This window comes from Lipomyces oligophaga (assembly GCF_038497815.1).
Source record: "Lipomyces oligophaga strain CBS 7107 unplaced genomic scaffold V1516scaffold_1, whole genome shotgun sequence".
NCBI lineage: Eukaryota > Fungi > Ascomycota > Lipomycetes > Lipomycetales > Lipomycetaceae > Lipomyces > [Lipomyces] oligophaga.
The window spans coordinates 1,773,602-1,798,175 of record NW_027117785.1 but is presented as its reverse complement, the minus strand read 5'-3'; the positions used below and the strand labels follow the sequence as shown (position 1 = coordinate 1,798,175).

The 24,574-nt window shown below is 41.8% G+C and overlaps 6 protein-coding genes across 6 annotated transcripts; 4 read left to right on the top strand and 2 right to left on the bottom strand.

Annotated features, from left to right (window-relative positions):
- Positions 1 to 652: 652 nt before the first annotated feature.
- V1516DRAFT_662048 (uncharacterized protein) lies at positions 653 to 1,534 on the top strand (the record flags this gene model as incomplete). Its single annotated transcript, XM_066920415.1, has 1 exon — positions 653 to 1,534. One exon carries the CDS (start codon positions 653 to 655, stop codon positions 1,532 to 1,534), a length of 882 nt encoding a protein of 293 aa, XP_066780162.1.
- Positions 1,535 to 2,658: 1,124 nt separating this feature from the next.
- On the top strand, positions 2,659 to 5,238 carry V1516DRAFT_662047 (OPT oligopeptide transporter protein-domain-containing protein; the record flags this gene model as incomplete). The annotated part of the gene is made up of 1 exon (XM_066920414.1): positions 2,659 to 5,238. One exon carries the CDS (start codon positions 2,659 to 2,661, stop codon positions 5,236 to 5,238), a length of 2,580 nt encoding a protein of 859 aa, XP_066780161.1.
- Positions 5,239 to 5,922: 684 nt separating this feature from the next.
- On the top strand, positions 5,923 to 9,090 carry V1516DRAFT_669054 (OPT oligopeptide transporter protein-domain-containing protein). The gene has a single exon (XM_066921116.1). It carries the CDS (start codon positions 6,419 to 6,421, stop codon positions 8,990 to 8,992), a length of 2,574 nt encoding a protein of 857 aa, XP_066780160.1. The 5' UTR covers positions 5,923 to 6,418; the 3' UTR covers positions 8,993 to 9,090.
- A 1,067-nt stretch (positions 9,091 to 10,157) lies between these two features.
- On the top strand, positions 10,158 to 13,324 carry V1516DRAFT_82440 (OPT oligopeptide transporter protein-domain-containing protein). The gene is made up of 2 exons (XM_066924346.1): positions 10,158 to 10,541; positions 10,588 to 13,324. Exon 2 carries the CDS (start codon positions 10,588 to 10,590, stop codon positions 13,171 to 13,173), a length of 2,586 nt encoding a protein of 861 aa, XP_066780159.1. The 5' UTR covers positions 10,158 to 10,541; the 3' UTR covers positions 13,174 to 13,324.
- A 2,412-nt stretch (positions 13,325 to 15,736) lies between these two features.
- Positions 15,737 to 17,382, bottom strand: V1516DRAFT_619248 (ferric reductase NAD binding domain-containing protein; the record flags this gene model as incomplete). Its single annotated transcript, XM_066919450.1, has 2 exons — positions 15,737 to 16,909; positions 16,957 to 17,382. 2 exons carry the CDS (start codon positions 17,380 to 17,382, stop codon positions 15,737 to 15,739), a joined length of 1,599 nt encoding a protein of 532 aa, XP_066780158.1.
- A 5,555-nt stretch (positions 17,383 to 22,937) lies between these two features.
- Positions 22,938 to 24,574, bottom strand: V1516DRAFT_619020 (ferric reductase like transmembrane component-domain-containing protein; the record flags this gene model as incomplete). Its single annotated transcript, XM_066919435.1, has 2 exons — positions 22,938 to 24,074; positions 24,140 to 24,574. The coding sequence occupies 2 exons, from the start codon at positions 24,572 to 24,574 to the stop codon at positions 22,938 to 22,940; spliced, it is 1,572 nt and encodes a 523-aa protein (XP_066780157.1).

Genomic DNA, 24,574 nt, shown 5'->3' with positions numbered 1-24,574 from the left:
GTTTAATATTGAAACCGTAACCAGAGAGCGCGATAAGCCGGTAGTTAAAGTTTATCCACAACAGCGAAAACTCTAAAAAGTTTGACCGAAAACTACGCGAGAGCATTCAGGGCTCAACTGCTCATTGGGTCCGGGCAATAAGATTTGGACATCATGTGACCTGTGACTTGTGACTGATGGCCCAGGAAGATATAGATGGGAGTTCACGATTTTATTTGATATGTGGTGAGACATTAGTGAGAAGGCAAAGAGACAGAAGAAAACGATCTGATTCGCTGAAAGACAGGACAGACAAGATATATCAGCAGATGATCACGTAAGTAACGGACAAGTATAAAACTAAAATAAGTATTCTGAAACAGCGAGTTGGCCAGTTCAGGAATGTCGTACAGACGACGCTGATCATGATTGGGTAGCAAGGAAAGAGGAGCAAGCACTCCGCGGAGATGTCAAGGAATATAAAGAGAGAGATAGACTCCTCAAGTTTATGGTCTGGTTCCAGTGTTTTGTTTTGTTAAATTTGAGTGGGTTGTTAGATAGAAATTCAGAGTTGATCAGCGTTGGCATGAAGAGTTTGCGCGAGAAATTGTATTTTTGTCCAGTTGCTGTGGGATACCATATTCTGTCTACGCCCGTCGTGATCCCGCCTCTAATGACGACTATGCGACCCGAACTGGTGGGGCCGGATCTGATCACTCCCATGGATCCCGAGCTTGCAAACCATGACAGCCTTCCGTCCGAGTCCTCTCCTTCTTCCTCTTCAATTTCGCCGCTCTCTCCGATGACGACTGCAAACAAGAATATTATGCCTGACCAGAGCGAGTCTCCGGCTAGTTCACTTGTTGAGGATGATCTCGACTATAGTCTCGAATCCAGTGATACTTCCGAATCCGAAGAACTATCTTCCTCTTCAGAGAGACCCCTGAAACGAGCACAAGTCGCAGACCAGAGCGCTGTGGTCGAGGCAAACCACGTCAGACTGAGTCGCTCAGCCTCAATTTCTCAAAGCTCGGTAAACTCCCAGGATACATATGCTTCCTCTCAAGCCCGAAATGGCGGTAGTTACCGACGGAACGATGACATTCCCTTCCCAGAAATCCGAGACCTTGCCAATAACAATGCCACCGTCCGCCCAGAATACTCTTACCGAATTTTGATTGCTTGTGCACTACTGTCAGCACCTCGTGAGAGAAACCATACTCTCAGATTGCAAGAAATATACGAGTCAGTCAAACAGCGATTTCCTTACTTTGCTCACGGTGATCTCACCGGTACCTGGCGGTCCGGTATTCGACACACGTTGTCACATTCGATTTCCTTTGACCGATATTTTGACGGCGATTGTGCCTATAACTCATCTGCAAACAAATATAAACCTAATTCTTCCGAAGATGGCTATGTTTGGGGTTTTAGCAAAACCTCCTGGGCGAATCAAGCTATCTTGGTTGGTAGCCGAAGGTCGATAATCAATCGTTCCCAACCAACCCGAGCTTCTCGAAACTGCCGTCGTGAACGCAAGCAGAGAACTATTTGATTTTGTTTTGTGGTCCAATTTTTTACGATTCGAAATATGCGCATATATGAAATTTGGGAATTTATCGGTTGATTGGCTGTGTAATTTATAAATTGAATAGTCTTGGAGTCTTGGTCGGGTTTGATTGCTATTGGTATCTCGAAAAGTTTGCTCTTGAATTTTATATGTTTAAATATATTCGAAATTGCTTTGCAGTTTGTCCCAGAGAAAAGTATTCCGGTAGACCATCATTGGAGGATATGTGATCTACATTGAATTCAACAAGATGGAGCTAAAAGTTGAATTATATCTTGTTCTACGGAAAGCTGTCCGATTTACAGCGATTGAGAAATATTGAGCTAGTTAAGCTATTGAGACCGAAATACCTTTTACATTCAATATTGCTCAACTTTGAGCGATTCTCGTTCTCTTAGGAATACGTGTCTATTCCCTTAATTTACGGTCAAAATCATTATTAAATCTGCTCAAAAATACTCGCTGCAGTCTAGACTTGAAGCAAGTGAGCCCCATCAATAGACTCCCACTCTCGTTTGTATCGAATATAATTGCATGACAGCGAAATTTAAAGTTATTTTGGTTTTCGTACAATATGAATCAGCTTCCAATTAAAATTATAATGTAGATTCAATTTATTGCGATTCAGATCGTTTCAGTAAAGAATTGATACTCATAGAAGATAATGTGCTACTTCCTACTGACAAGCACCTTTTTGGTTCTCTGTACCTGTTTTCATAACTTGGCTTCGCTCTACAACTTAAAGTTGTCTGCGCTAAAGCCAATAATCGTGAACCTGTCTCTGTCATAGGTTAGCATGCAATCAATTTTTGCTCGCTCGCGCATATACTCTCTAATTGACAGATATTTTGCCAAGATATAATCAGCTCTCTATTTTCTCGGCTGTTTGGACAGGTTATAAAAGTTGACCAGAAAGAATCATGAAGTTCAAGAGACTACCGCCAAGGTCAATAGTATCTTGTTCTAAAGCTTGTATAAGATTAGTTCTCATTTCTCTGTTCTAAATTTCTTATAAATTTGGAGCCGTTACTGAATATCGGCTTGGCAAAGCTCAGTTTAAAAGGAGAATCTGAATCTCCGTTTATCTGTATACCAACAGGCAATACTAGATGGATTCTAAACTTGATACAATCGAAACAGATACGGAAGCGACCTCACTTCAATCGATAGATGAAAAAGAAGACTTCCATGGAAATTCTTCTACGACATCTAAATTTCGAATTGAAGACCCTGAGATCATTATCGAGCGGATCAAAGTTTCAAATGACTTGGAGGACGTTCTGGTTGAGGATGCCGAATTTGTCATTGACAAGTTGAAAACCATGGATACTTCTGAAGCTCTCAAAGTTTTAGGTCAAGCATATGAATACTTTCAAGGCGATATGAATTTTCCGCTTAGAACAATGGATAAACTCAAAATGTTACTCCAAGGTTCAGATGCCTATGGACTTGGCGAGGACTTATACGATCTTGATCTTCGCTTGGAAGCCACGCTGATCAAGTATCATTCGCCATATCCTGAAGTTCGTTCAGTGTGTAGTCCTGTCGATGATGCATGTATTCCGTGTGAAACGTTCCGGGTATATCTCATTGCTGGTATATGGACGGCGTTTGCTACTTTTGTTAACAGTTTTCTATACTGGCGGCAACCTCACTTTACGTTTACGTCACAAGTTATGCAGATCTTGATTGTCCCGACTGGTCAGTTTTATTCTAGATTTATGCCTGATTGGCGTGTTGGTTACGGAGAATACAGCTTTCGTCTGAATCCTGGTCCGTGGTCCTTTAAGGAACAAGTTTTGGCTACAATAATGATTAATGCCGGCTCCTCGGTTGCTATTTTTCTATGTTATGTACCAACGATGCAATTAGAAATGTTTTACGGCTTGCATTGGCTGTCCTACGGATTCAATGTGTTAATGGGTCTTTGCTGTCAATTTTTTGGACTTGCCGTCGCCGGAATTTTAAGAAGGTGGGTAGTTTATCCGGTCAAAGCAGTCTGGCCCACGATCCTACCTACCCTTCAGCTCAATCGGACTTTAGTTGTACCTGAAAGGAGAACAAATGTCCATGGATGGACAGTCTCAAAATATAAGTTCTTTAACATCGTTCTGGGCTGTGCATTTGTCTACTTTTTCATACCGGATTATCTGTTTACAGCTTTGTCCACATTTAATTGGCCAACTTGGATTGCTCCGCAGAATAATAACCTGGCTATCATTATGGGCTCTTCGGCAGGTTTAGGATTCAATCCAGTGACCACATTCGACTGGAGTATGCTGAATTATTCTAATTCACTTGTGCTTCCGTGTTTTGCTATTTTGAATCGATATTTGGGGACTTTTATAGGCGCAATCATTATAATTATCATGATCTACACGAATTATGAAAGTACCGCGTATATTCCGCCAAACACTTCGACCGTTTATGATCGATATGGAGTCAAATATAATACGACTCGAGTCATGACTGACGGATATTTCGACGCGGAAAAATACAAATTATACTCGCCTCCGTTTATTTCAGCAGGTGCTATTACTTTGGATGGAGCAGATTATACGTTAATTACATTTGCCTTTGTGTATATTTTCGTCACCGAGTGGAAGACTATTACAAAAGCCTTTACAGGATTCGTAAGATCTCTTAGGCATCGGGACAGTAATGTGTTAGATGAGTTTGACGATCCTGTATCTAAATTAATGCGCAGATATCCTGAAGTTCCGGACTGGTGGTATATAATAGTGCTGTTATTTGCCATGACTATCGGAATTATTGCAGTGCGCTGTTTTCCGACACAACTTCCGGTATGGGCTTTCTTCGCGGTAATAGGAATCACGATTGCGCTGCTTACCCCTGGATTGATTCTATACGCATCTGCTGGGTATATGTTTAGTATTCAGCATTTAACTACGCTTCTGGGTGGATACTGGGTTCCTGGAAGTGGAATCGCATGCATTTTCACTCGTGTGCTTGGTTTTGGGATGGATGAAAAGGCTGATCTCTATGTAGGCGATCTGAAGCTTGCCCATTACGCCAAGTTGCCTCCACGGGCAGTTTTCCGAGTCCAGGTTTTATCGACGCTGATCCAAGTCTTCATATCTGGAGCGTCTTGGGAAATGCTCAGAAAGGGTATTCCAGATTTGTGTAGCCTGACTCAGAAGTCGAAATATACGTGCACGTTTGCGCATACAATGTACTCGCAGTCTTTATTGTTCGGTCTGATTGGTCCCAAAAGGACATTTGATGAGATATATCCAGTTTTTAAGTGGGCATTTTTGATTGGAGCTTTGATTGCTGTTCCGTGTTGGTTCTTGCGGCGGCTATTTCCTCGAACATTACATTACTGGCACCCTGTGCTCATTCTGTCGGGTGTCACGCATTGGGGGAGTACGTATAACCTGTCATATTACACTTCTGGAGTCTATTTATCGGTTACGTTTATGTGGTACATCAAGACGCGATACACGCTGTGGTGGGCGAAATATAATTATATTTTGTCATCGGCCCTTACAGCTGGAACCGCTTTTTCGGGAATTTTGATTTTTCTTGCTCTGCAGTATCATCCGAAGGAATTGAACTGGTGGGGGAACACTGTATCTGACGCTGGTGTGGATGGTATGATGACTGCTCGTGTCAAACACCTTGCTGTTGACGAGACTCTTGGTTCTGCGCAGGGTACCTGGTCGTAGAACCGCAACAGTCGGCTGCAATAGTCGGCTGCAACAGTCGGCTCTGCGGAAAACGCTGACGATTTATCCTGCCGACTTGGCGATATTGCAATGGATTACGCGTTATCAGAGTAGTCTAGTGCGGAATTGGAGACTGTAGTTAGCAGTTTCAAATTTTCAGTATCTACGCATGGAACCTGCACGTATGGATGGATAGTCTCTTGACATCTACCTAATAGATCGAGATCATGCAACTCAAGCTGATTTATGAAGTTTAATCTATCGTAATCATAATTTTGCTGGAATGAGCCAAATAATTTTACAATCTTGCGGTTCACTACAGGTTATCTCTTATCTAGCCAGAACCGCGGCAGGGTTGTGATGACGATCAGCCAAGCCAGACAGCCAAGATTTATGGATTAGGAGATAACGAATTCTTATCTGCATATTCAATAAGATATGATCGAATAGAAAGAAATAAATGGTAAAATATGAATAGTTATGGATACAGCTAGCAGAAGCAGTATAATTGATCTGCTTTTGAGCGAACTAAATAGCCATGTTTTGTTGTTTGGTCTGTTCAGCATCGACCATTTGCACTGACCAAGGTGGATGTGAACGGGCGGTTCGCCGTAGGCAGGCCGGGAAGTTGAGCGGTTTTATTGTGGGACCGCTAATTTGATCCCGAGGGTTTGGAGATTAGCAATATTCTTGTAAATCTAGAAAGTTGAGTAATTATATTCTATTTAGATATTGCTTGAGAACTTATAGTTACTGTCATTTGTATATATATGCATACATAAATAGAAATATAGAATATTTTCTATTATTTTTCCATGTTATTATTTTTGGATCTGCTTTGCGAATCGTTATCGAGATAAGATATCTCGTCGAAATGCGGAATAAGTGGACTTGGCTTCCATAAAGCCAAGACCTGTCGTCGGGGTTTGAGGAAACTGATGATAGTGCTATGAGCTATAATGCTGATAATAACAGTATTTACACTGAAAATGCTAATACCTACAATATATAATACTATCATACTATAATCCTGCGTCATTGAAGATAAGATCAAAGGTTAAATACCGGACTATATCTTCATTGGGCTGACTGGACACTCAGAAAGAAAATATCTATCCATCAAATATTGTCAAAAACCAAACAGTATTCAATCTTGTGTGAAATAACTCAACAGTTTCAGATGGAGAAGACGGAAAAAGTCGTCTCCAGTCAGCTGGACTTGGAAGATTCTTACTACAACGAGAAGAAGGATACTGTTCAAGTATCTACTACGTCGTTCGAGCGCATTGAAGATCCTGGATTCATCATTGAGCGAATCAAAAAGTCAGATGACCTTGAAGATATCTTTGTTGAAGACGCTGAGTTTATTATCGAAAAACTCAAGACTATGGAGATTGACGAAGCTTTGGAGATTCTGACTGAAGCCACGGTATACTTCAAAGGCGACATGAACTTCCCGTTGAAATCCATGGATAAAATCCATCTTATGTTGAAAGGTGCAGAGGCTTATGGACAAGGAGAGGAGCTTTACGATCTTGATGTTCGCCTGGAAGCTAGCATGATTAAGTTCCATTCCCCATATCCGGAAGTCCGATCGGTTTGTAGTCCTATTGATGATCCAACAATGCGGGCAGAGACCTTCCGCGTATATCTGATAGCCGGCCTATGGACTTCGTTTGCTGCATTCGTCAATAATATGATTTACTGGCGCCAGCCTCATTTCAATCTGACTTCTCAGGTCATTCAGTTGCTTATTCTTCCTACTGGACAAGCATACTCCAAGATCGTTCCTAATTGGAGAATTGGAGCTGGAAAGTACAAGTTTGAATTAAATCCGGGGCCATGGACTTTTAAAGAGCAAATGCTTGCCACAATCATGGCTAATGCAGGCGTTTCGGTTTCGATATTTCTGTATTACATGCCAACGATGAGACTTGATATGTTTTACGGGAAAGCCTGGATGACTTACGGCTTTAATGTTCTTATGAGCTTTTCCTGCCAATTTTTTGGTCTGTCTGTTGCTGGAATTTTAAGACGCTGGGTTATATATCCAGTTAAAGCGGTTTGGCCCACGATCCTGCCTACTCTCCAGCTTAATCGGACACTAGTTCTACCAGAACGACGAGCAAATATCCATGGCTGGACAATTTCTAAGTACAAATTTTTCAACATCACTCTCGCTTGTGCTTTCGTATATTTTTTCTTACCTGACTATTTATTTACTGCTCTTGCGACTTTCAACTGGCCTACCTGGATTGCTCCAGAAAATAAAAACCTCGCAATCATCATGGGTTCTAAACTTGGTGTTGGATTAAATCCCCTGACCTCGTTCGACTGGAGTGTGATTAATTATACATATCCACTGATTGTACCTTGTTTTACCGTTTCAAATAGATACGCAGGTACGCTGATCGGAGGTATTATTATTTTGATAATGATCTATACAAATTATCTGAATACTGGCTTTTTACCACCCAATGTCGCTACCGTTTATGATCGCTATGGTATTAAATATAACACTACTCGAGTCCTCACTGACGACAAATTTGATTTGGAGAAATACAAAGCCTATTCGCCACCATTCATATCTGCAGGAAACTTGGTGTTGAATGGTGCTGATTATGCTTTGACCACGTTTGGGTTTTGCTACATCATGCTATCTGAATGGCCGATCATCAAAGAAGCAGTTGCTGGTTTTTATAAGTCGCTGAAGGATAGAAAAATGTCCAACTACGAGCGCTACAAAGATCCAATGTCTGCCATGATGACAAAATACGCGGAAGTCCCTGATTGGTGGTTCATTCTAATGCTTCTTTTTTCCATTGGAATGGGACTAATCGCATTGAAATGCTATCCTACTGAAGTTCCTGTTTGGGTATTTTTTGCCATCATGGCAATTACTATCGCTCTAATCATTCCATCTATGATTATGTACGCTTCCACAGGATATATGTTTACTGTCTATCTTCTTGGTACTCTACTTGGAGGATACTGGGTCCCTGGTAGCGGAATCGCTTGCATTTTTACTCGTGCTCTCGGGTATGGAATGGACGAACAAGCAGAGACATATGTTGGCGATCAAAAGATGGCCCACTATGCAAAGATTCCACCCCGAGCAGTTTTTCGAGCGCAAGTTATTGCGACTCTCCTGCAAATTTTTGTATCTGCCGGCTCTTGGGAAATGCTTGAAAATGGAATTCCAGATCTTTGCAGTACAACGCAAGCTTCTAAGTTCGTTTGTACGTTTGCGCACACGATGTATTCTCAGTCAATTCTACTAGGAGTGGTAGGCCCACAACGGACTTTCGACACTTTGTATCCAACGATGAAGTGGGCGTTTCTGATTGGTGCATTGATTGCTGTTCCATGCTGGCTATTGCGAAGATACTTTCCTCGTTATTTACATTATTGGCAGCCCGTCTTAATTCTGGCCGGTGTCGCTAGATGGGGGTCCAGTTATAACCTGTCTTACTATACGCCGGGTCTCTATGCATCACTGATTTTCATGTGGTATATCAAGACCCGTTATACGTTATGGTGGGCCAAGTATAACTACATCCTATCGTCGGCCATAACCGCGGGTACTGCTTTTGCAGGTATTCTGATCTTTATTGCACTTCAGTACAAGCCAAAGACCCTTTCGTGGTGGGGAAATACTGTCTCTTCTGCAGGTGTCGATGGTGCGCTGGTTGCCCACGCCAGAGAAATTCCCGCATCTGGGTATTTTGGCCCAGATGAAGGTACCTGGTCTTAATTTTCTGAAATGTTGTGATTGAGCTGATTAAAAAATATTCATAAATTTTTGTTGAATCGCTTAATGTAGAAAGCCAGTTGGAAATCCGAATCTGTAACTCTTATCTACAAATGAGTGTTAATCTGTCTGCACGAGTACATATTCCGAGGGGATTAGCAGAGCCCTTTGAAAAATCATTGCGTTGCAACCTTAATTTAAGGCCACAACGTCCAAGCGCAAAGACATCCAACAAAGTTGTGTGGCCCCCCATTAGCCATCCGGGAAAGTTGGCTAACAATATGAATCCATTAACTAAGCAATACAAAGTAATATTCTTATTTTATACATTAAAATAAAGAAAATAAAATATGGATTTACTCATTAAGTTGAAGATAGAATATGCGAAGCTGCCGCATATCTTTGAGCATGACATAGATAGAAATTTCGCTTGTCAATCCGAAGTGACAGCACGGGACCAACTTTAAGCAGCGCCTTGACGCCAGCAGAATGTTGAAATCTTGAGCCGGGATCACGAAATTGTGCCGAATTAATTTTGGTACAAGTCGCCGAAAGTTCAATTGCAGGAGGCCGACTTGGCAGTCGAGTGATTTTGGTGTAAAATTGCAAATTCACAATCTGAAAGTTTTGATCGAGTATGTGACTTAATGCTTATACTGAATAAGTTTAGGTGAATATTATCATTACTTCTTACTTTTCCACTAGTTACACTGCCATTCTCTCGAGTCAACAGATTCGTCATTTTTTTTTTAAAAAAAATGCAAATTAGGACAAGATTCGTCATTGTCGGTACATTATTTAGAGAAGACTAAGTTAGAGGTACTCACAAGGTCACTCTCTTTCGGGCATGCTTCCGATTTTGAATTGCTCTCGAAATATTGACTGAACGAATGCACGCTTGCACGCTTGCACTCTCGCTTTATGCTCATACCCACGATATATGGTTCCATTTGGGTTTCTTAGCTGAAAATATAGACAGACAAACAACTCTTCTTTTAATCAAAATATATCAGCTGAGACAGAAACTACGTTAAACTGTTGATTCATTTTTTCCTGGCTCCGGCTATTTCGCCCTGTTATAGTTCAGGTAGAGTCTGATCTGAACGGTTGCGATAAGCTTGCTGAGTGCTCCGACCATGTCTCTTTGGCCACATCCGTTAAACAGTTTAGAAACTGTCTGAGCTGAGCCTCGTTTGAAATATTCCTAATTGCGACCTTCTGCGGTGGCCGTACTTCCTCTACAATTTAGGAATACCTTTACCCGGCGGTACTTAGCCATTCATCATCACATATCGTTCTGAAGATATACCATTAGGCTGCATGTTTAGCGTATCAGCTGCAGGACTAGTTTCATCATGAGTTGTCTTATCGGCGCGATTTCGCAATCTCAAAAGCTGGCATTTGATTGTGCGAGCTGGGTTTCGCTTAATGAGTTTTTCAGCTATAAGAGCACATATTTGCCTACATTTTGCGATATCTTACTCTAGCATATTTATTGGATTTTAGTCAAAATTGGTGATAATCTTGATTTGGTGGGAACAAAGTTATCAAGGTATATTTTGCGAAATTATTCATGAGACTTATGCTAACAACAAGAGATGGCGTCCAATAATATATATTCGACTAGCCAAGAGAATGTAGACAGATTCTCGAAATCTTCCATACTGGATGAGAAGAAAGATGCCACGATTGTGACATCAGCACCAGTCAATCGTATTGATGACGATGGATTCATCATTGAACGCATCAAACATTCAGATGACTTGGAGGATATTTTCATCGAAGATGCCGAATTCATTATCAGCAAGCTCAAGACGATGGAGGTTGCTGAAGCCCTAGAAGTTCTTCGGGAATCTACGATTTACTTTAAAGGAGATATGAATTTTCCTCCAAAGACTATGGAAAAACTTCATCTTATGCTCGAAGGTCCAGATGCCTATGGTCAAGGTGAAGAGCTTTATGATTTGGATATCCGTTTAGAGGCAGCTTTGATCAAGTTCCATTCGCCCTATCCAGAGGTCCGCTCTGTTTGCAGTCCCGTTGATGATCCAACAATGAACTGCGAAACATTTCGTGTGTATCTTATCGCAGGACTGTGGACCGCATTTGCTTCATTCGTCAATACTATGATATACTGGCGCCAACCGCATTTCACACTTACCTCTCAAGTCATCCAGCTAATGATTCTTCCGACTGGTCAAACTTTTGCTAAAATTGTTCCTAATTGGAAAGTTGGATTTGGCAAATACAAGTTTGAACTCAGCCCCGGACCATGGACATTTAAGGAGCAAATGCTGGCAACTATCATGGCGAACGCCGGAGTATCCGTTGCGATCGTGCTTTACTACATCCCGACTATGCGACTTGAATTATTTTACGGAAACACTTGGATGACTTACGGATTCACCGTTGTGTTTAGTATGTCATGCCAGTTTTTCGGTTTCTCCGTTGCAGGGATTCTCAGAAGATGGGTCATCTACCCGGTCAAGGCTGTATGGCCGACAGTTCTACCGACGTTGCAGTTGAATAAGACTCTTCTACTTCCTGAGCGGCGAGGAAACATACATGGCTGGACCGTGTCAAAATATAAGTTCTTCAACATTGTCTTAGGATGCTCATTTGTCTATTTCTTTCTGCCGGATTACTTGTTCACAGCTCTATCGACCTTCAATTGGCTCACCTGGATAGCTCCTAATAATATGAACCTTGCCGTAGTGACAGGCTCCAAACTTGGACTTGGTTTTAATCCGATAACATCGTTTGACTGGAGCGTAATCAACTACTTCTATCCTCTGATTGTACCGGCTTATACGGTGGCTAATCGTTACGTTGGCATTTTTCTTGGGGGAATTATTATTTTGATTATGACCTATACCAATTATCTTAACAGTGGTCATTTGCCTCCAAACACTGCTAGTCTCTATGATCGTTATGGCAATACTTATAATACTAGCGCAGTGTTGACAGATAATCTGTTTGATGTCGACAAGTATCGGGCTTATTCTCCTCCATTCATTTCTGCCGGAACGATAGTCTTATATGGAGCAGACTACACTCTAGTAACGTTCAGTTTCTGCTACATTATACTTTCCGAATGGGGAATTGTTAAAGAAGCTGTTGTCGGATTTTACAAGTCTTTGAAAGATCGAAATCTATCGAACTACGACAGATACAAAGATCCAATCTCGATCATGATGACTAAATATCCCGAAGTGCCGGATTGGTGGTTTATATGTATGCTTTTTTTCTCGTTTGGAATGGGAATTATTGCTATAAAGTGTTGGCCAACTGGAGTTCCAGTATGGGTGTTTTTTGCGGTGATGTTCATCACGATTGCCCTTATCATTCCTGCTATGATTATGTATGCCTCGACTGGATATCTGTTTTCGGTTTATCTGCTGGCTACGCTTTTAGGAGGCTACTGGGTTCCTGGTAGTGGAATTGCCTGTATCTTCATGCGATCATTTGGCGTTGGAATGGATGACCAGGCTGAGACATATGTGGGCGATCAAAAAATGGCTCATTATGCGAAGATACCTCCCAGAGCAGTATTCCGAGCCCAGATAGTAGCAACATTTGCCCAAGTTTTCGTGTCTGCAGGGGCCTGGGAAATGCTTGTGAAAGGAATGCCAGATCTCTGCACTTATACACAGCCCTCGAAATTTGTGTGCACTTTCGCCCATACTATGTATTCCCAGTCAATCATGTTCGGAATTGTTGGGCCGAATCGTACATTTGATACATTATATCCGCTTCTAAAATGGGCATTTTTGATTGGTGCTGCTATTTCGGTTCCCTGCTGGCTGCTACGTAAGTATTTCCCGCGGTATCTGCACTTCTGGCAGCCTGTTTTGATTATTTCGGGCATGACCCGCTGGGGAGCAACGTACAATTTATCGTACTACACGCCGGGTCTTATTGCTTCGCTTGCGTTCATGTGGTATATCAAGACCCGATATACATTGTGGTGGGCCAAATATAATTACATATTGTCATCTGGCTTGACTGCGGGAACAGCTTTTTCGGGAATTCTTATTTTCCTCGCACTACAATATCATCCTAAAACACTTACATGGTGGGGGAATTCGGTAACTAGTGCAGGTGTGGATGGTGTTGGCACATCTCATTTGTTGTCTGTACCTGATATTGGATATTATGGCCCTAAAAATGGAACGTGGTTTTAAGAGCAAATATCTTATTTCAAAAAATATAAGAATTTAGTTATTGTTAGCAGCTTTATAAAAATGGCCGTGTAATAGAGACAGCATCGTAGGTTTGGTGTTGATTACTAAGAGCTAATCTAAGCAGATGCGATGGAATATCTGTAGATTACGTACCGCTGTTTTTATGATTCCCTATTCGACAGAATACCAATGAGCTATGAGCAAAGCGCTTGGATTTGCTCAAAGTTCGTAGCCACCTGTGCTCACCCTTTGAATGGCTGTGGGAGTATCAGGTTATATCCAGCAGCAGTACCTCTTCTTCACGCTACTTGTATACTCTTGTACAATACGGCGAAAGACGTACTGAAGATGTCGCGATAGGTTTATTACCCGAGCTCGGTTTTAAATACGTGCTGAATGAGAACAAAAGAATCTGATGAGCATTTAAACAGGATATCGGTAGATGGTTGAACTGCTGAAGCTGGAGAGCGATTAGATTATTTCTGATCAGTCTCTATTCTTTGTGAAAGGAGAACCATAGGGAGAACATCGCGATAGTCAAACTGAATGCCGTACAGAGCTACTTTCAGAAATTTTACAACTACATTCACATTATAATTACTTTGCAATCCAAGTTATACATTATACCGGACACTCCGTCTTTCGCCAATCTTGATCGATGCTTCAACCAAACAAACCATTCCTCTTTTGGGTATATGTTGAATCGGGTCAACAAAGTTCCATGTTTTGAATTCTTAAAGTATAGAAATTAAAATCTAGATCTATCCCAAATGCTTTTCAGCGCTAGGTCGTTATATGGTTTTAGAGATCTCTTGCTGCAATTCTATTCAACCAGTTTTGAAATATTCTATCCATTAAGAATATAATGTTTAATTAAGTGTGTTTGAGTTGTGCACCATCATTACTTGAGTGAAGTCAGGATTCATCTTATGCGAGATGTCAGTTTCTCTCCGCATATCACTGGAAGTTTTAGGAGCTTGTGAAATTTTAGATTGGCTGAAAGTCTAGCTCTTATTTTGATTATGCCTATTTGTCGTATAGTAGTTTGTTTGTACTTACTGAACGGAATTGCTGGATTGACATCAAGTGGATTTATGATTGAAGGAATAGTGCTGACTAATTTAGTGGAAAACTTTTTACTAATATTTTGGTAAGGTTGATTGGAACCTCCAGATATCTCGCTTGCGCCATCTCGGAATATACAGAATCCAACTGCTACGCGTCCATTCTGCACATGATAAGCTGACTAGAGTACGGTATTCTGCGTTACATTTTCCTTCGCCAATCTCAAAAAGCTCTAATAAGAAATTTTTTATAAATGTTGCCAATTATTCTGACAAAGTCTACTAAATTTCTACACATTCCTGTCACTCTTCGAAAGCGGCAAGCTCGTTAATGCTCTACAGTTCATTGTGAACATGCCAATGTATAAATAATAACTATAAGTAATTGATTCTTTTTAAATCCGTTTGTCGAGTGGTAATACGCAAGATAACACTACCACCACCGACTACTACCAAAACTATATAAGCAAGTCCGCTGTATAGCTGAATTAATTATTCCATGACAAGCAAAGTATAAGCGCAATCCCGTATGATCCACTGCCAATTTTGATTAAAGATAATATTCATCCAGCAGAATTTCACAATTCTTACGTTCGGGGATTTATTCAGAAGAGCAACGCAGTCACATTCATTCCTCTCAGCTAGTAAGCTCGTTGTATTCAGAATCGACTGTATTCAGTCTAGAACTTCCTAACAATGTTTTGCCGTGCAGTTTGCTGAATTACAAGATGCAACTTGACCACTTCGACTCTGGAGACTGTTGTAGCCTGTCTGTACTAGAAGGAGGTTCTACGGCAAAACTCAGCGCAAAATACTTGCGTTCGGATGAGCTAATGAATGCTGCCAAGGAAACATGTATTTGGCCAATTTCAGAAAGATCCTACTTTCGCAAAAGCACATAAATTGATTCTGTTCTAGCTATATTCCCCAATACTGTGTTTCTTTCATCTTTACCCAACCAACGCCCCCCGACCAGAGTATTAATTGTACATGTCCATATCCATATTCTAATCTTCCTTAGACGACTACTAACACATTCAGTTATCCTAATAATGGCTTTTCGATTCACATTATTACGCTACACGCTTGCTGTGCTAATTCCCCGAAGCAGAATTTATATCATCAGGCATTTACGTGATATAGTTCCACTGTAGAGTGAGATCGTTATCAAACCTCAAACCCAAATGATTAGAGTTCAGGCAGAACTGAGTCTCTGCATTGCTTCGAACTTTAGTCGTTTCCAGCGAAATTCAAATTTGAATACCATCAAAATGAATAAGGGTCAATTTTAATTATAGTGAAAGTACCAACAAGAGCAATCATACTTCTATATCAAAAAATATACTCAGTATCTTTATAGAATTCAAAAGAAGAAAATCCAGATGCAAAACGAAGAAAAATTGAAACTGTGAAATCAGAAATGTGCATCCGGCCAGATAAAACCAATAAGATCGACAAAAATAAAATTTGAAACAAAGTCACAAGAATTTATAGAAAGATCAAGCCCAGGAAAATGCATCTTCAAAGTAATCGACATGGCCATTACCCTTCTCAACATTCGCAGCAACCGCATGGCGGCAAGTATCTGCGAGCGATCCCGGTCCGCAGGTGACGACGGCAACACTAGAAGGAGCTTCCACAATAGTCGTGTGAATAATTTCCTCGAGGTCAGGACGGTCTTCGTAGTTCATAGTGACACCGCTCCAGGAGCCACCACTAGACAAAGAAGAGTGATCAGCTTCTTTGTCGCTTGAACTAAGCTCGGCTGAATCTGAATCCGACAGTTGATGTACTTTTTCAGTGTTTGACTTTTCACATCCACGTGCATAGATTCGAATATCAATACGACCATCCCGTGAAAGTTCTTCTACTTGATCCTTAGCCCATTTCAAGTTGTCCTGACCACGGACTACCCAAAGAAAAATGACATGCTGTCCTTCACGAAGGTGCTTATTCAAATGTAATGCATAATGCATAACAGCAGTCACTCCGATTCCACCACCAACAAGTAAAATTGTGTCATAGAGCTTAATTGGATATTCCTCACCATACCAGCCCTCGATCCATACGCTCACAGTGCCTTCCTGGTTCTCCATTTTAGACACACGATCACGCAGATACTTGGTCATACCTTTCTCGGCTCTTGTGACAAAAACATATGAGCCATCTTTGTCTTGCATCACCGAGAAAGGATGTGACTCCCAGAACTTGTACTTCATAAGGTAGATATATGCGTATTGACCAGGCTTCGGTTTCATATGAAGCATCGGCTTGACCGTTAAATACACGGCGTCACCATAAACAGTCACCTTAGCATTGATCTTCAACCCAGCGTACAGAATTCGAAGAATACGAACAAATCTGTCAAAACCCCAAATTGCAACCATGCAGTACATATACTGTGCATACCCGAACGCAACACAGTGGATATATACATAGTACACAAACACAATCGAAAGACCAATATGCAAAATCAAGAATGTCTCATAGAAATGATGTCGTAGGGGATAAAATGCTAAAATACACATAATTCCCGCGATCAATGTTGCCAAAGTGCCTGCGAAAATCGAATGCAGATGCCAAATCCGCTGCACATAGAACGCATGGCCTTGCGCAAGCGCATATTGAAAACTATAGGCAATACCATGAACCGCAGACTGCAGCATCATCCACTATAGAATTGTTATTAATTAAATCTGATCATAATGCCTCTACTTACTCTTCCAACCCAGCGATGAAACACATTGAACGTTTCGAATGACCATCCGGAGAGATACATCAAAATGTTATTCCGACCAGCAAACAAAAATAGTGGAACGCAAAGAGCAGTGGCAATGATACCAGTTCTATCAGCAATATATCGACGATACATAGCGGTCTTTGACTGAGAATCGGTGTCAAACACATCATAATCAGCAAACATAAAAATTAGATTCAGAATGGTGAAGCCAGTCAAAGCAAGTGATTGCCAACGAAGGGGAATAACATTGTAAGGAATTCCGAAAATTTTTTGTGGCTGCACATGCTGACCATTGAAAGTTGCAGGTAATGTGACGAACTTGCGAAACTTTGCAATATATGTGTTGGACTTTCCTCGAAAACGGAACAATTTCTGCACCCAGGTGTTTGCCGCAGAACTGAGCATGAAAAATCCAATGTAAGCAAGCAAGATGTTTCTAAATTTAAATTAGTAAACGCAATAAATCTTAGGCAACCTTTCAAAGAATCATACCCATAATACTGAGAATAGACTGTGTTATGAGTACTGCTCTTGCTCTGACGGATGGTCAAGCGAAGACTATCACCATCAACAAGAACAGGAACAGTAGTATTGGTCCCTGTAGTGTAATCATCTTCATCGATATAGTCCTTCATTCCAAGCTCATAGTAGTAGTCAAAACTTTCAAGATCAGCATCGTAACCGGCGCAAGTAGTCTCAAGGGTACTCCAAGCTTTCGTTTCGTCAGAATTGTTTTCGCATTCGTAAACGCAAAGAGCGTAAGTTTCAATCAAAATATCATCAGTGCAGGCACACTTATAATTGACGGAACTGGTCGAACCACCTTTCGAGTTTCCTCCTTTCGAACTGCTGCTAGTGCCGCTACTGGTACTACCGGAGCTGCTGCTGGTACTACTGCCGTGTCCACCCTTGCTGCTAGTGCCGCTGCTGGTGCTATCGGAACTGCTGCTAGTGCTGCTACCATGCCCACCCTTGCTGCTGGAGCTACTTTCACTGCTCTCGCTACTTGAGCTGCTACTGGTGCCAGTACCAGACTCGGTTTCGGTAGAATTGCCACTGCCACCAGATCTAGCACGACGGAACAAACGATGATGGCCTCCATACGAACTCGTAGTCACAGTCGGAGAACATTGATCGGTGTATACTTCGGCCATAAGAGATTCACAGTTGGACTGACAGTAGTTTGTGTTTGTGTTAGACTTTCTCTTGGCCTCCACAAGGGAGACCAGGCAGTAACCTGCTACCAAAAGCTGAGAAAACTTCATTGTTTTGGAGTGCAACCACCTATCTAATTTAACAGCAAAAGGCGAAACTCAGGGCAATATATATATTCAGCCAGACAAACATCTTTAGAACTGAGATGTGGCACGGTCGGAGTACACTATCAGATCGCCCGAACTAGACATCACGAATCATGAGAGCATGGACTGTAGGCCCTTACAGAGGCGTATATCGGTGCAGAACGTCGCAGTGCCGTACCGAATGCACACTCGAGATAGTAGCGGAGATAGACACTAAACGAGGCAATTAAAAACAAAGAACCAGAATGGTCAGAGAAATCGAGCCCTTGTGGTGTGCGAAATAGAAATGGCTTGGCTCGTGTTACCTGATGAGACAGCAATATACGACGAGCAAGAGGGCGCAGATCCAATCAGAAGCCATAGTATTTCTGAAGAAAGTGGATTTAGCCAAGACAAGTGTTCTCGAACGATACACCAAAGTAAAAGACTAATTGCGATTACTAGTCAGGCCTGTGACTACTTACTAGCTCTGAAGGCAAGGAAATGAAGAAAACGTTGACAAGCAATTCGCATGCTTCTCCAAGTATCCTCTGTCTTGGTTCCCTATTTAGCTGGGCTTTCTCGAGCTTGAATGACTTAGGATCAATTGAAGCATTCTTGTTTCAAGTGAATATTCCGCCTATATCAAGCGTTATTGAGAATGGGTATAATGAAAAGGTATATTGGTCACAATCAAACCGCGGAGTGCTGTCATTCAGACCCGCATCGGCGAACAGCGAACTGCAAGTACCACAGGTGGAAACCCTGCCGAGATCCGGCCAACGAAATTCATCAGCGCAAATGTCTGCAGCACAACGCCGACGGCCTCAAATGTGCGTGTGCATTCTGCTCTAGGTCTTTTCTCGTAAAAAATGGCCGAGGAAAGTCCTTTTGCAAAGGCTAGACGAGCCGGTAGAACAAACTCTCGGTTGGCCTATTGTGAGTAGTAACATATTGTTGTTTATCGATTGATTTCGCCCTTCTGAGCGAGAGGGCGCCACAAAAATCAGATAAAAATTTCCCAGAACGGGCTGAGACCGAAGCGTCCGAGTCAGTCAAGTACCCAGCTCAAGAATTGATTAGACTTCCCGTAATTTAAATGATTTATGTCTAAACTGCGACCACGCCAGGATTGGCGAAGTATATGCATATAACATGTGGTTTTTAATTACTTGTTGATGGTCCAGTAAATCCTTGGTTTGAAATTACGCGTTCTGCAGAGGTGATATTGTCTGACCATGGGAAGGCAGGCAGCGGAGCAGTAGAATGCCAAAAGATCTAGATTAGCTTAAACATTTAATAGCGTGGGCGCAGCTTCAAATTGAGTTTGCACCAGACCGAGGAAAGGAGACCTGGGATGGGTTCGGAATCACAGGCACGCACATCGGCCAAAAGAACGTTCATACCCTAAAGCAAGAGAAGATTGGCAAGAAGTAACAGCAGTTGCAGCACGATGTAAGTTATCTATAGGAAGTCATGATGTTCAATTAGAGAAAGAATGTTTGGTTGCTTTGCTTCGTCTACTTGTTGCTCTGTAACATACCAATTGGCACTCCTGCCTGGACTTGGCTCTTTCCACCTCCGTCGTACTTCTCTGGACCCTCTCGCAAACTTACAATCAAGCATAATCATAATTTCTAATTCTTATCTTTCGGCTTGGCTTCTTGGTCCAAGGTATAAGGTGAGACCAGCAAGTGTCTGACCCTCTAGATCAGACGACGTAGTCTGTATCAGCGCGCCAGACCTGTCTATCTTCTCGCATACGAAATCTTTCAGATTTCTTGGACAAAAATGTAGAGTAGGTTTTCTTGCGATACTCTAGATTCCTCGGGCCGGTCTGGCTGCGAGTGTCCGTGCCTTGACGGGGAGAAGGACAAGGGGCGCTCTGTAGGTTCCCACTGAAAGTAGGGTCTAGATCAAGCCTTACGGTCCTGGTAAGCCTAAGTCCGCGAAACTAGACTGTTTTCTACGATTCGACCGAGAAATCATACGGTTTTTTTTTTGTTTTTGATGCATTGGCTTGGTTTGGCTTCAGCCAACCTTGTCATTTGCTCGTCAATGTGCATGAAGGTAATGACAACTTGATTTTATTCTTGTACCCCGCTCCGTCGACGTGCTCTCGCCTTCGATTTTCTCACGGATCCACACTCTAGACCTAGCACCCGCAAGACGCCAGATGCTGTGGCATTCTGCAAAGTTATCAATCTTTGGGTTCCAATTGGCTTCATTGTTGAGTCTAGGTAGCCAGCCAGCCTCGCCCCGAAAAGTGACTAAGATACCCTAATTTTGGCTTCGTTATGATGTGTAGCTCTATTGTTGACTGACATTCAAATGATTATCCAGACACATAACGCGACTCAGTAGACATCACTTATTCCGTTATGTCAAAATCCTGAAACGGACCAGGAGCGGAGTTAACATATTCTGACGGAGTACCAGCTACTGGTGATTACAAAAAAATCAATATTACAGGCTCGAATTGGAGATATTGTCACGACTCCGGTTTTCGAAAACGAACAAACCGTATTGTTTCTCTGGGCAGATTAGTAATCGAGCGTTAGACATGAATGGATAAGCGGATTTGTCTGATCTTGTGCCAGTCAGTCCAGTTTATTTTTGTCTGCTCTAACACATTTTCAAAAAGATTTGGTCTGTCCAACAGAGAAGCATGCTGTAACTTAATGTGACTCAATCTGGATCTGACGTGTTGCTTGACAACGTACATAATACGCTTGAATCTACAGCTACCGCACAACACCGCAAGACACTGGGTGAGTCCGCCAGCTCCGCGAATGTCTCCGCTAACGAAAATCATTGGGAACCAATCGAACTAATAATATATCGGCATCTAATTATTTTTGGTTCCATTCTGTCTGGATTTTGTTGAGGACTAACGGCCATACTTTTCGCTAGTGGAATTTCCGTTGACAAGCAAAGCCATGTCAAGATCTTTGAAAAACTCTGTCTTGAAAAAGTGAGCTAACATCAACGATTTTGAAGAGATAAGCAGCCCTGGCATTCAAAATTGAGAGTCTAGACTCAATCTCGTGCGAAGTATACTGCTGTAAATTAATTTTCCCGTGTACCTAGAGGTTAGAGCTGCATAATACAACTAATGAAAGGCTTCCTCCCCCCGTTTCAACTATCTCGGTCTGGCCTTTCCGATCACCGTGTGGATGCCCTGAACGTGGGAAAATCCAGTACGCGGGTAGCCAAAAAAAACCATAAACTTAAACCTAATTAAATCCGGAAATAAGTCAGACGCGTTCATTGTGCCGGCGATTCTCCATTCGACGCTCGACTGACCTATAGTCTAAGAGTTTGGTTTGAGATCGCTCGATGTTGAGAAAAATTTCTTGCCTAACAAAATTCAGACAAATTCGTTGCCAAAAATGAGGAACAGGATATTTTGCACTATTCACAAGCAGATGGTTTCAATATTTTTGTTGAGCTGAAACCAAGTGGTAAGATCCGAACCGCCGCAACGCGGATGTTTGAGTTCAGTATTAGCTCGTTAGGGCTACTATTGTCATACTATTGAAACATCGAGAATACTGCACAGTATATCGTATATAAAATAATCGAAAGCAGCTCACTGCAAGCGGAACGAGTTAAATAGCAAGTTAGAGCTGAAATGATCTTATAGCTCGAACAGGAATCTCGAGGTATTGGAATACCTATTGATATGTTCTAGCATCGCCATCAGATTATTGAGCGAAACCGATCTCTAGTGCGATACCACTCAACCCACATGCTTCAAGCATGAATATCGAAATGTGTTCCGGATCATTTCTCATTACTGATTTTCAGATTTAGAACTACTGGGTAAATTGGTGTGCATAAAAATATACCATGATGAACTACGACGGCTACTTCGTATCTTCGAACAACGCTCAAGGAAGGTACTCCACTGTCATACGCTGGTTGGATTATGCTTAAATTTAATGTCACAGGAAGAAAAATAAGCATCGCTAGTGTTTAGATGAGCAATTAAGCATCTGTCTGAGTGTTCTTGCGTTGGAGGTAAGAACTTGCATTCCATATCTCCGAGAGATAGGTTGATCAACCCTGCCTTGTACATTCGCAAATCCGTCGGAGCTGGACAGAATTACAGCTAAATTCAACAAAGAAATCCCAAGTAATCAATCAATTTTTATTTCATCTAATTTTTCAAAAAAGGACAGATGTTTGTTAAAGATATAAATAGAGTCCTTTCGAGTCACTGCTCAAAGTAGCTTAACTCCATGGAATTAACCGGGCGTTGTCTTCTGCCGCCCCCTTCTCGACACTCTTCTCCATGCTCCGTTCCCTGGTAACATTAGTGGCCGACACTTTGGAGTACTTCGTATACAGCAATCCACTAATACAACAACATACCAAGCAGATATTAATTGGTTTCTGGTACGCATTGCGGTATTTTTTCGATTGAAAATCATATATTGCTTTTTCTACGTTCTGCTCTCCATTCAGGATCTTCGGTTCAAAGTTTGAAGAGGCCTCCGGTACCTGATATTGGATCTGCAGGATCTAAAATGTGCTAGTCTCAAATATTTATATATTACTAGTCGATAATACAGAACTGGAAAACATTTAATCACAAAATCATCACACATATATCCTGGTCGTTCATGGATTTGGAATCTAAATCTAAAAGTCGTTTCCCCATGAGCAGTTCCTCAGTTAAGCCCATGTATAGACATCCTCAAAATAATCCACGTATCCGTTCCCGTTCTTGACATCAGCAACTACAGCTTGGCGGCACTCGTCTGCTAAGGTAGAAGGACCGCATGCGACAACGGCGACATTTGTAGGAGCCTCCATGATAGTTGTATGAATGAGCTCTTGAATAACGGGCCGTTCTTTGTAGTCAATCGAGGCACCTTTCCAATATTCGCTATTTTCGCTTTGGTCGTCCTCTGTGCTATCCGGATCGAAATGTTTCTCTTTCACTGGTGATTCGCATCCTCGGGCATATATACGTACATCCACATGTCCTGTTGCACAAAGCTGGTCAATCTGATCGTATGCCCATTTTAAATTTTCCTGACCGCGAACCACCCAGACAAGAATCACATGTTGACCATTGCGAGTGTGCTTATTAAGATCAAGTGCAGCACACGCCATTGCAGTGATTCCGACACCACCAGCAATCAGCAGTACAGTATCATATTTCCGGATAGGATATTGCTCCCCATACCAACCTTCGAGCAAAATGCTTATATCGCCCTCTTTATTGGGCATCTTGGAAACTCTATTATGCAAATATCTAGTCATACCATGTTGAGCCTGTGCAACAAATATATACGAACCGTCTTTATTCTCAATCACTGAAAATGGATGAGATTCCCAGAACTTATATCTCATCAAATAAATATAAGCATATTGGCCCGGTCGAGGAGCCCAATGCAACGTTGGCTTGATACGGATCACAATCGAATTTCCTTCCGCTTTCACATGGGCCTTAATAAACGGACCAGAGTAAAGTATCCGAACAATTCGAACAGCATAATCGAAGCACCAAAGTGCTACCATACAATACATGTACTCTGGATATCCGAAACTGACGCAATGATACCAGGCCATGTACGTAAATGCTATTGCAATTCCAACATGCAACAACAGAAATGTCTCGTAAAAATAATGTCTGAGCGGATAGAACGCTAATAGGCACATGATTCCGCCGATAAGTCCTGCAATTGTTCCCATCTCAATATCAAAATCTTGCCAGATCAATTGTACGTAATTCGAATGTCCACCGTTGATAGTATATTGAAAACTGAAGGCTATTCCATGCACTGCAGCATGAATCATCATCCACTGGATTACAAGTCAGTAAAACAAAAATCGCCTACCGCGACATAAATTTAATTCGAAATACGTACTCGGCCGACCCAACGATGGAATACGTTGAATGTCTGAAAGTCCCAGCCAGAAATCAACATGAGAATATTATTCCGTGAGGCAAATAAGTACAACGGGACACAAAGAACAGCTGCAATAATACCTGATCGAAGAGCCATTAGGCGGCGATACATAGCACGCTGAGTCACTGTTTGCGCTGCCGTTGTGTATCCAAAAGCGTCGATACCAGCAAACATGAAAATTAGGTTGAGTATGGCAAAGCCAATTAGTACCAACGTTTGCCAACGTACCGGAATCACATTATACTGAATGCCAAACAAAGTTTGTGCTTCCGCATGCCGACCGTTGAACGTCGCAGGTAATGTAAAGTGTTTTCTGAAGAACGAGACAAATGCATGGTTGCGCTTAAAATGAAATAGTCGCTGAGACCAATGATATGCGCCGGAACAAAGCAT

What these genes read in the sequence shown, in the direction of transcription:
- V1516DRAFT_669054 (XM_066921116.1), top strand. Translation starts at nt 6,419, where the DNA reads ATGGAGAAGACGGAAAAAGTCGTCTCCAGTCAGCTGGACTTGGAAGAT.
- V1516DRAFT_82440 (XM_066924346.1), top strand. Translation starts at nt 10,588, where the DNA reads ATGGCGTCCAATAATATATATTCGACTAGCCAAGAGAATGTAGACAGA.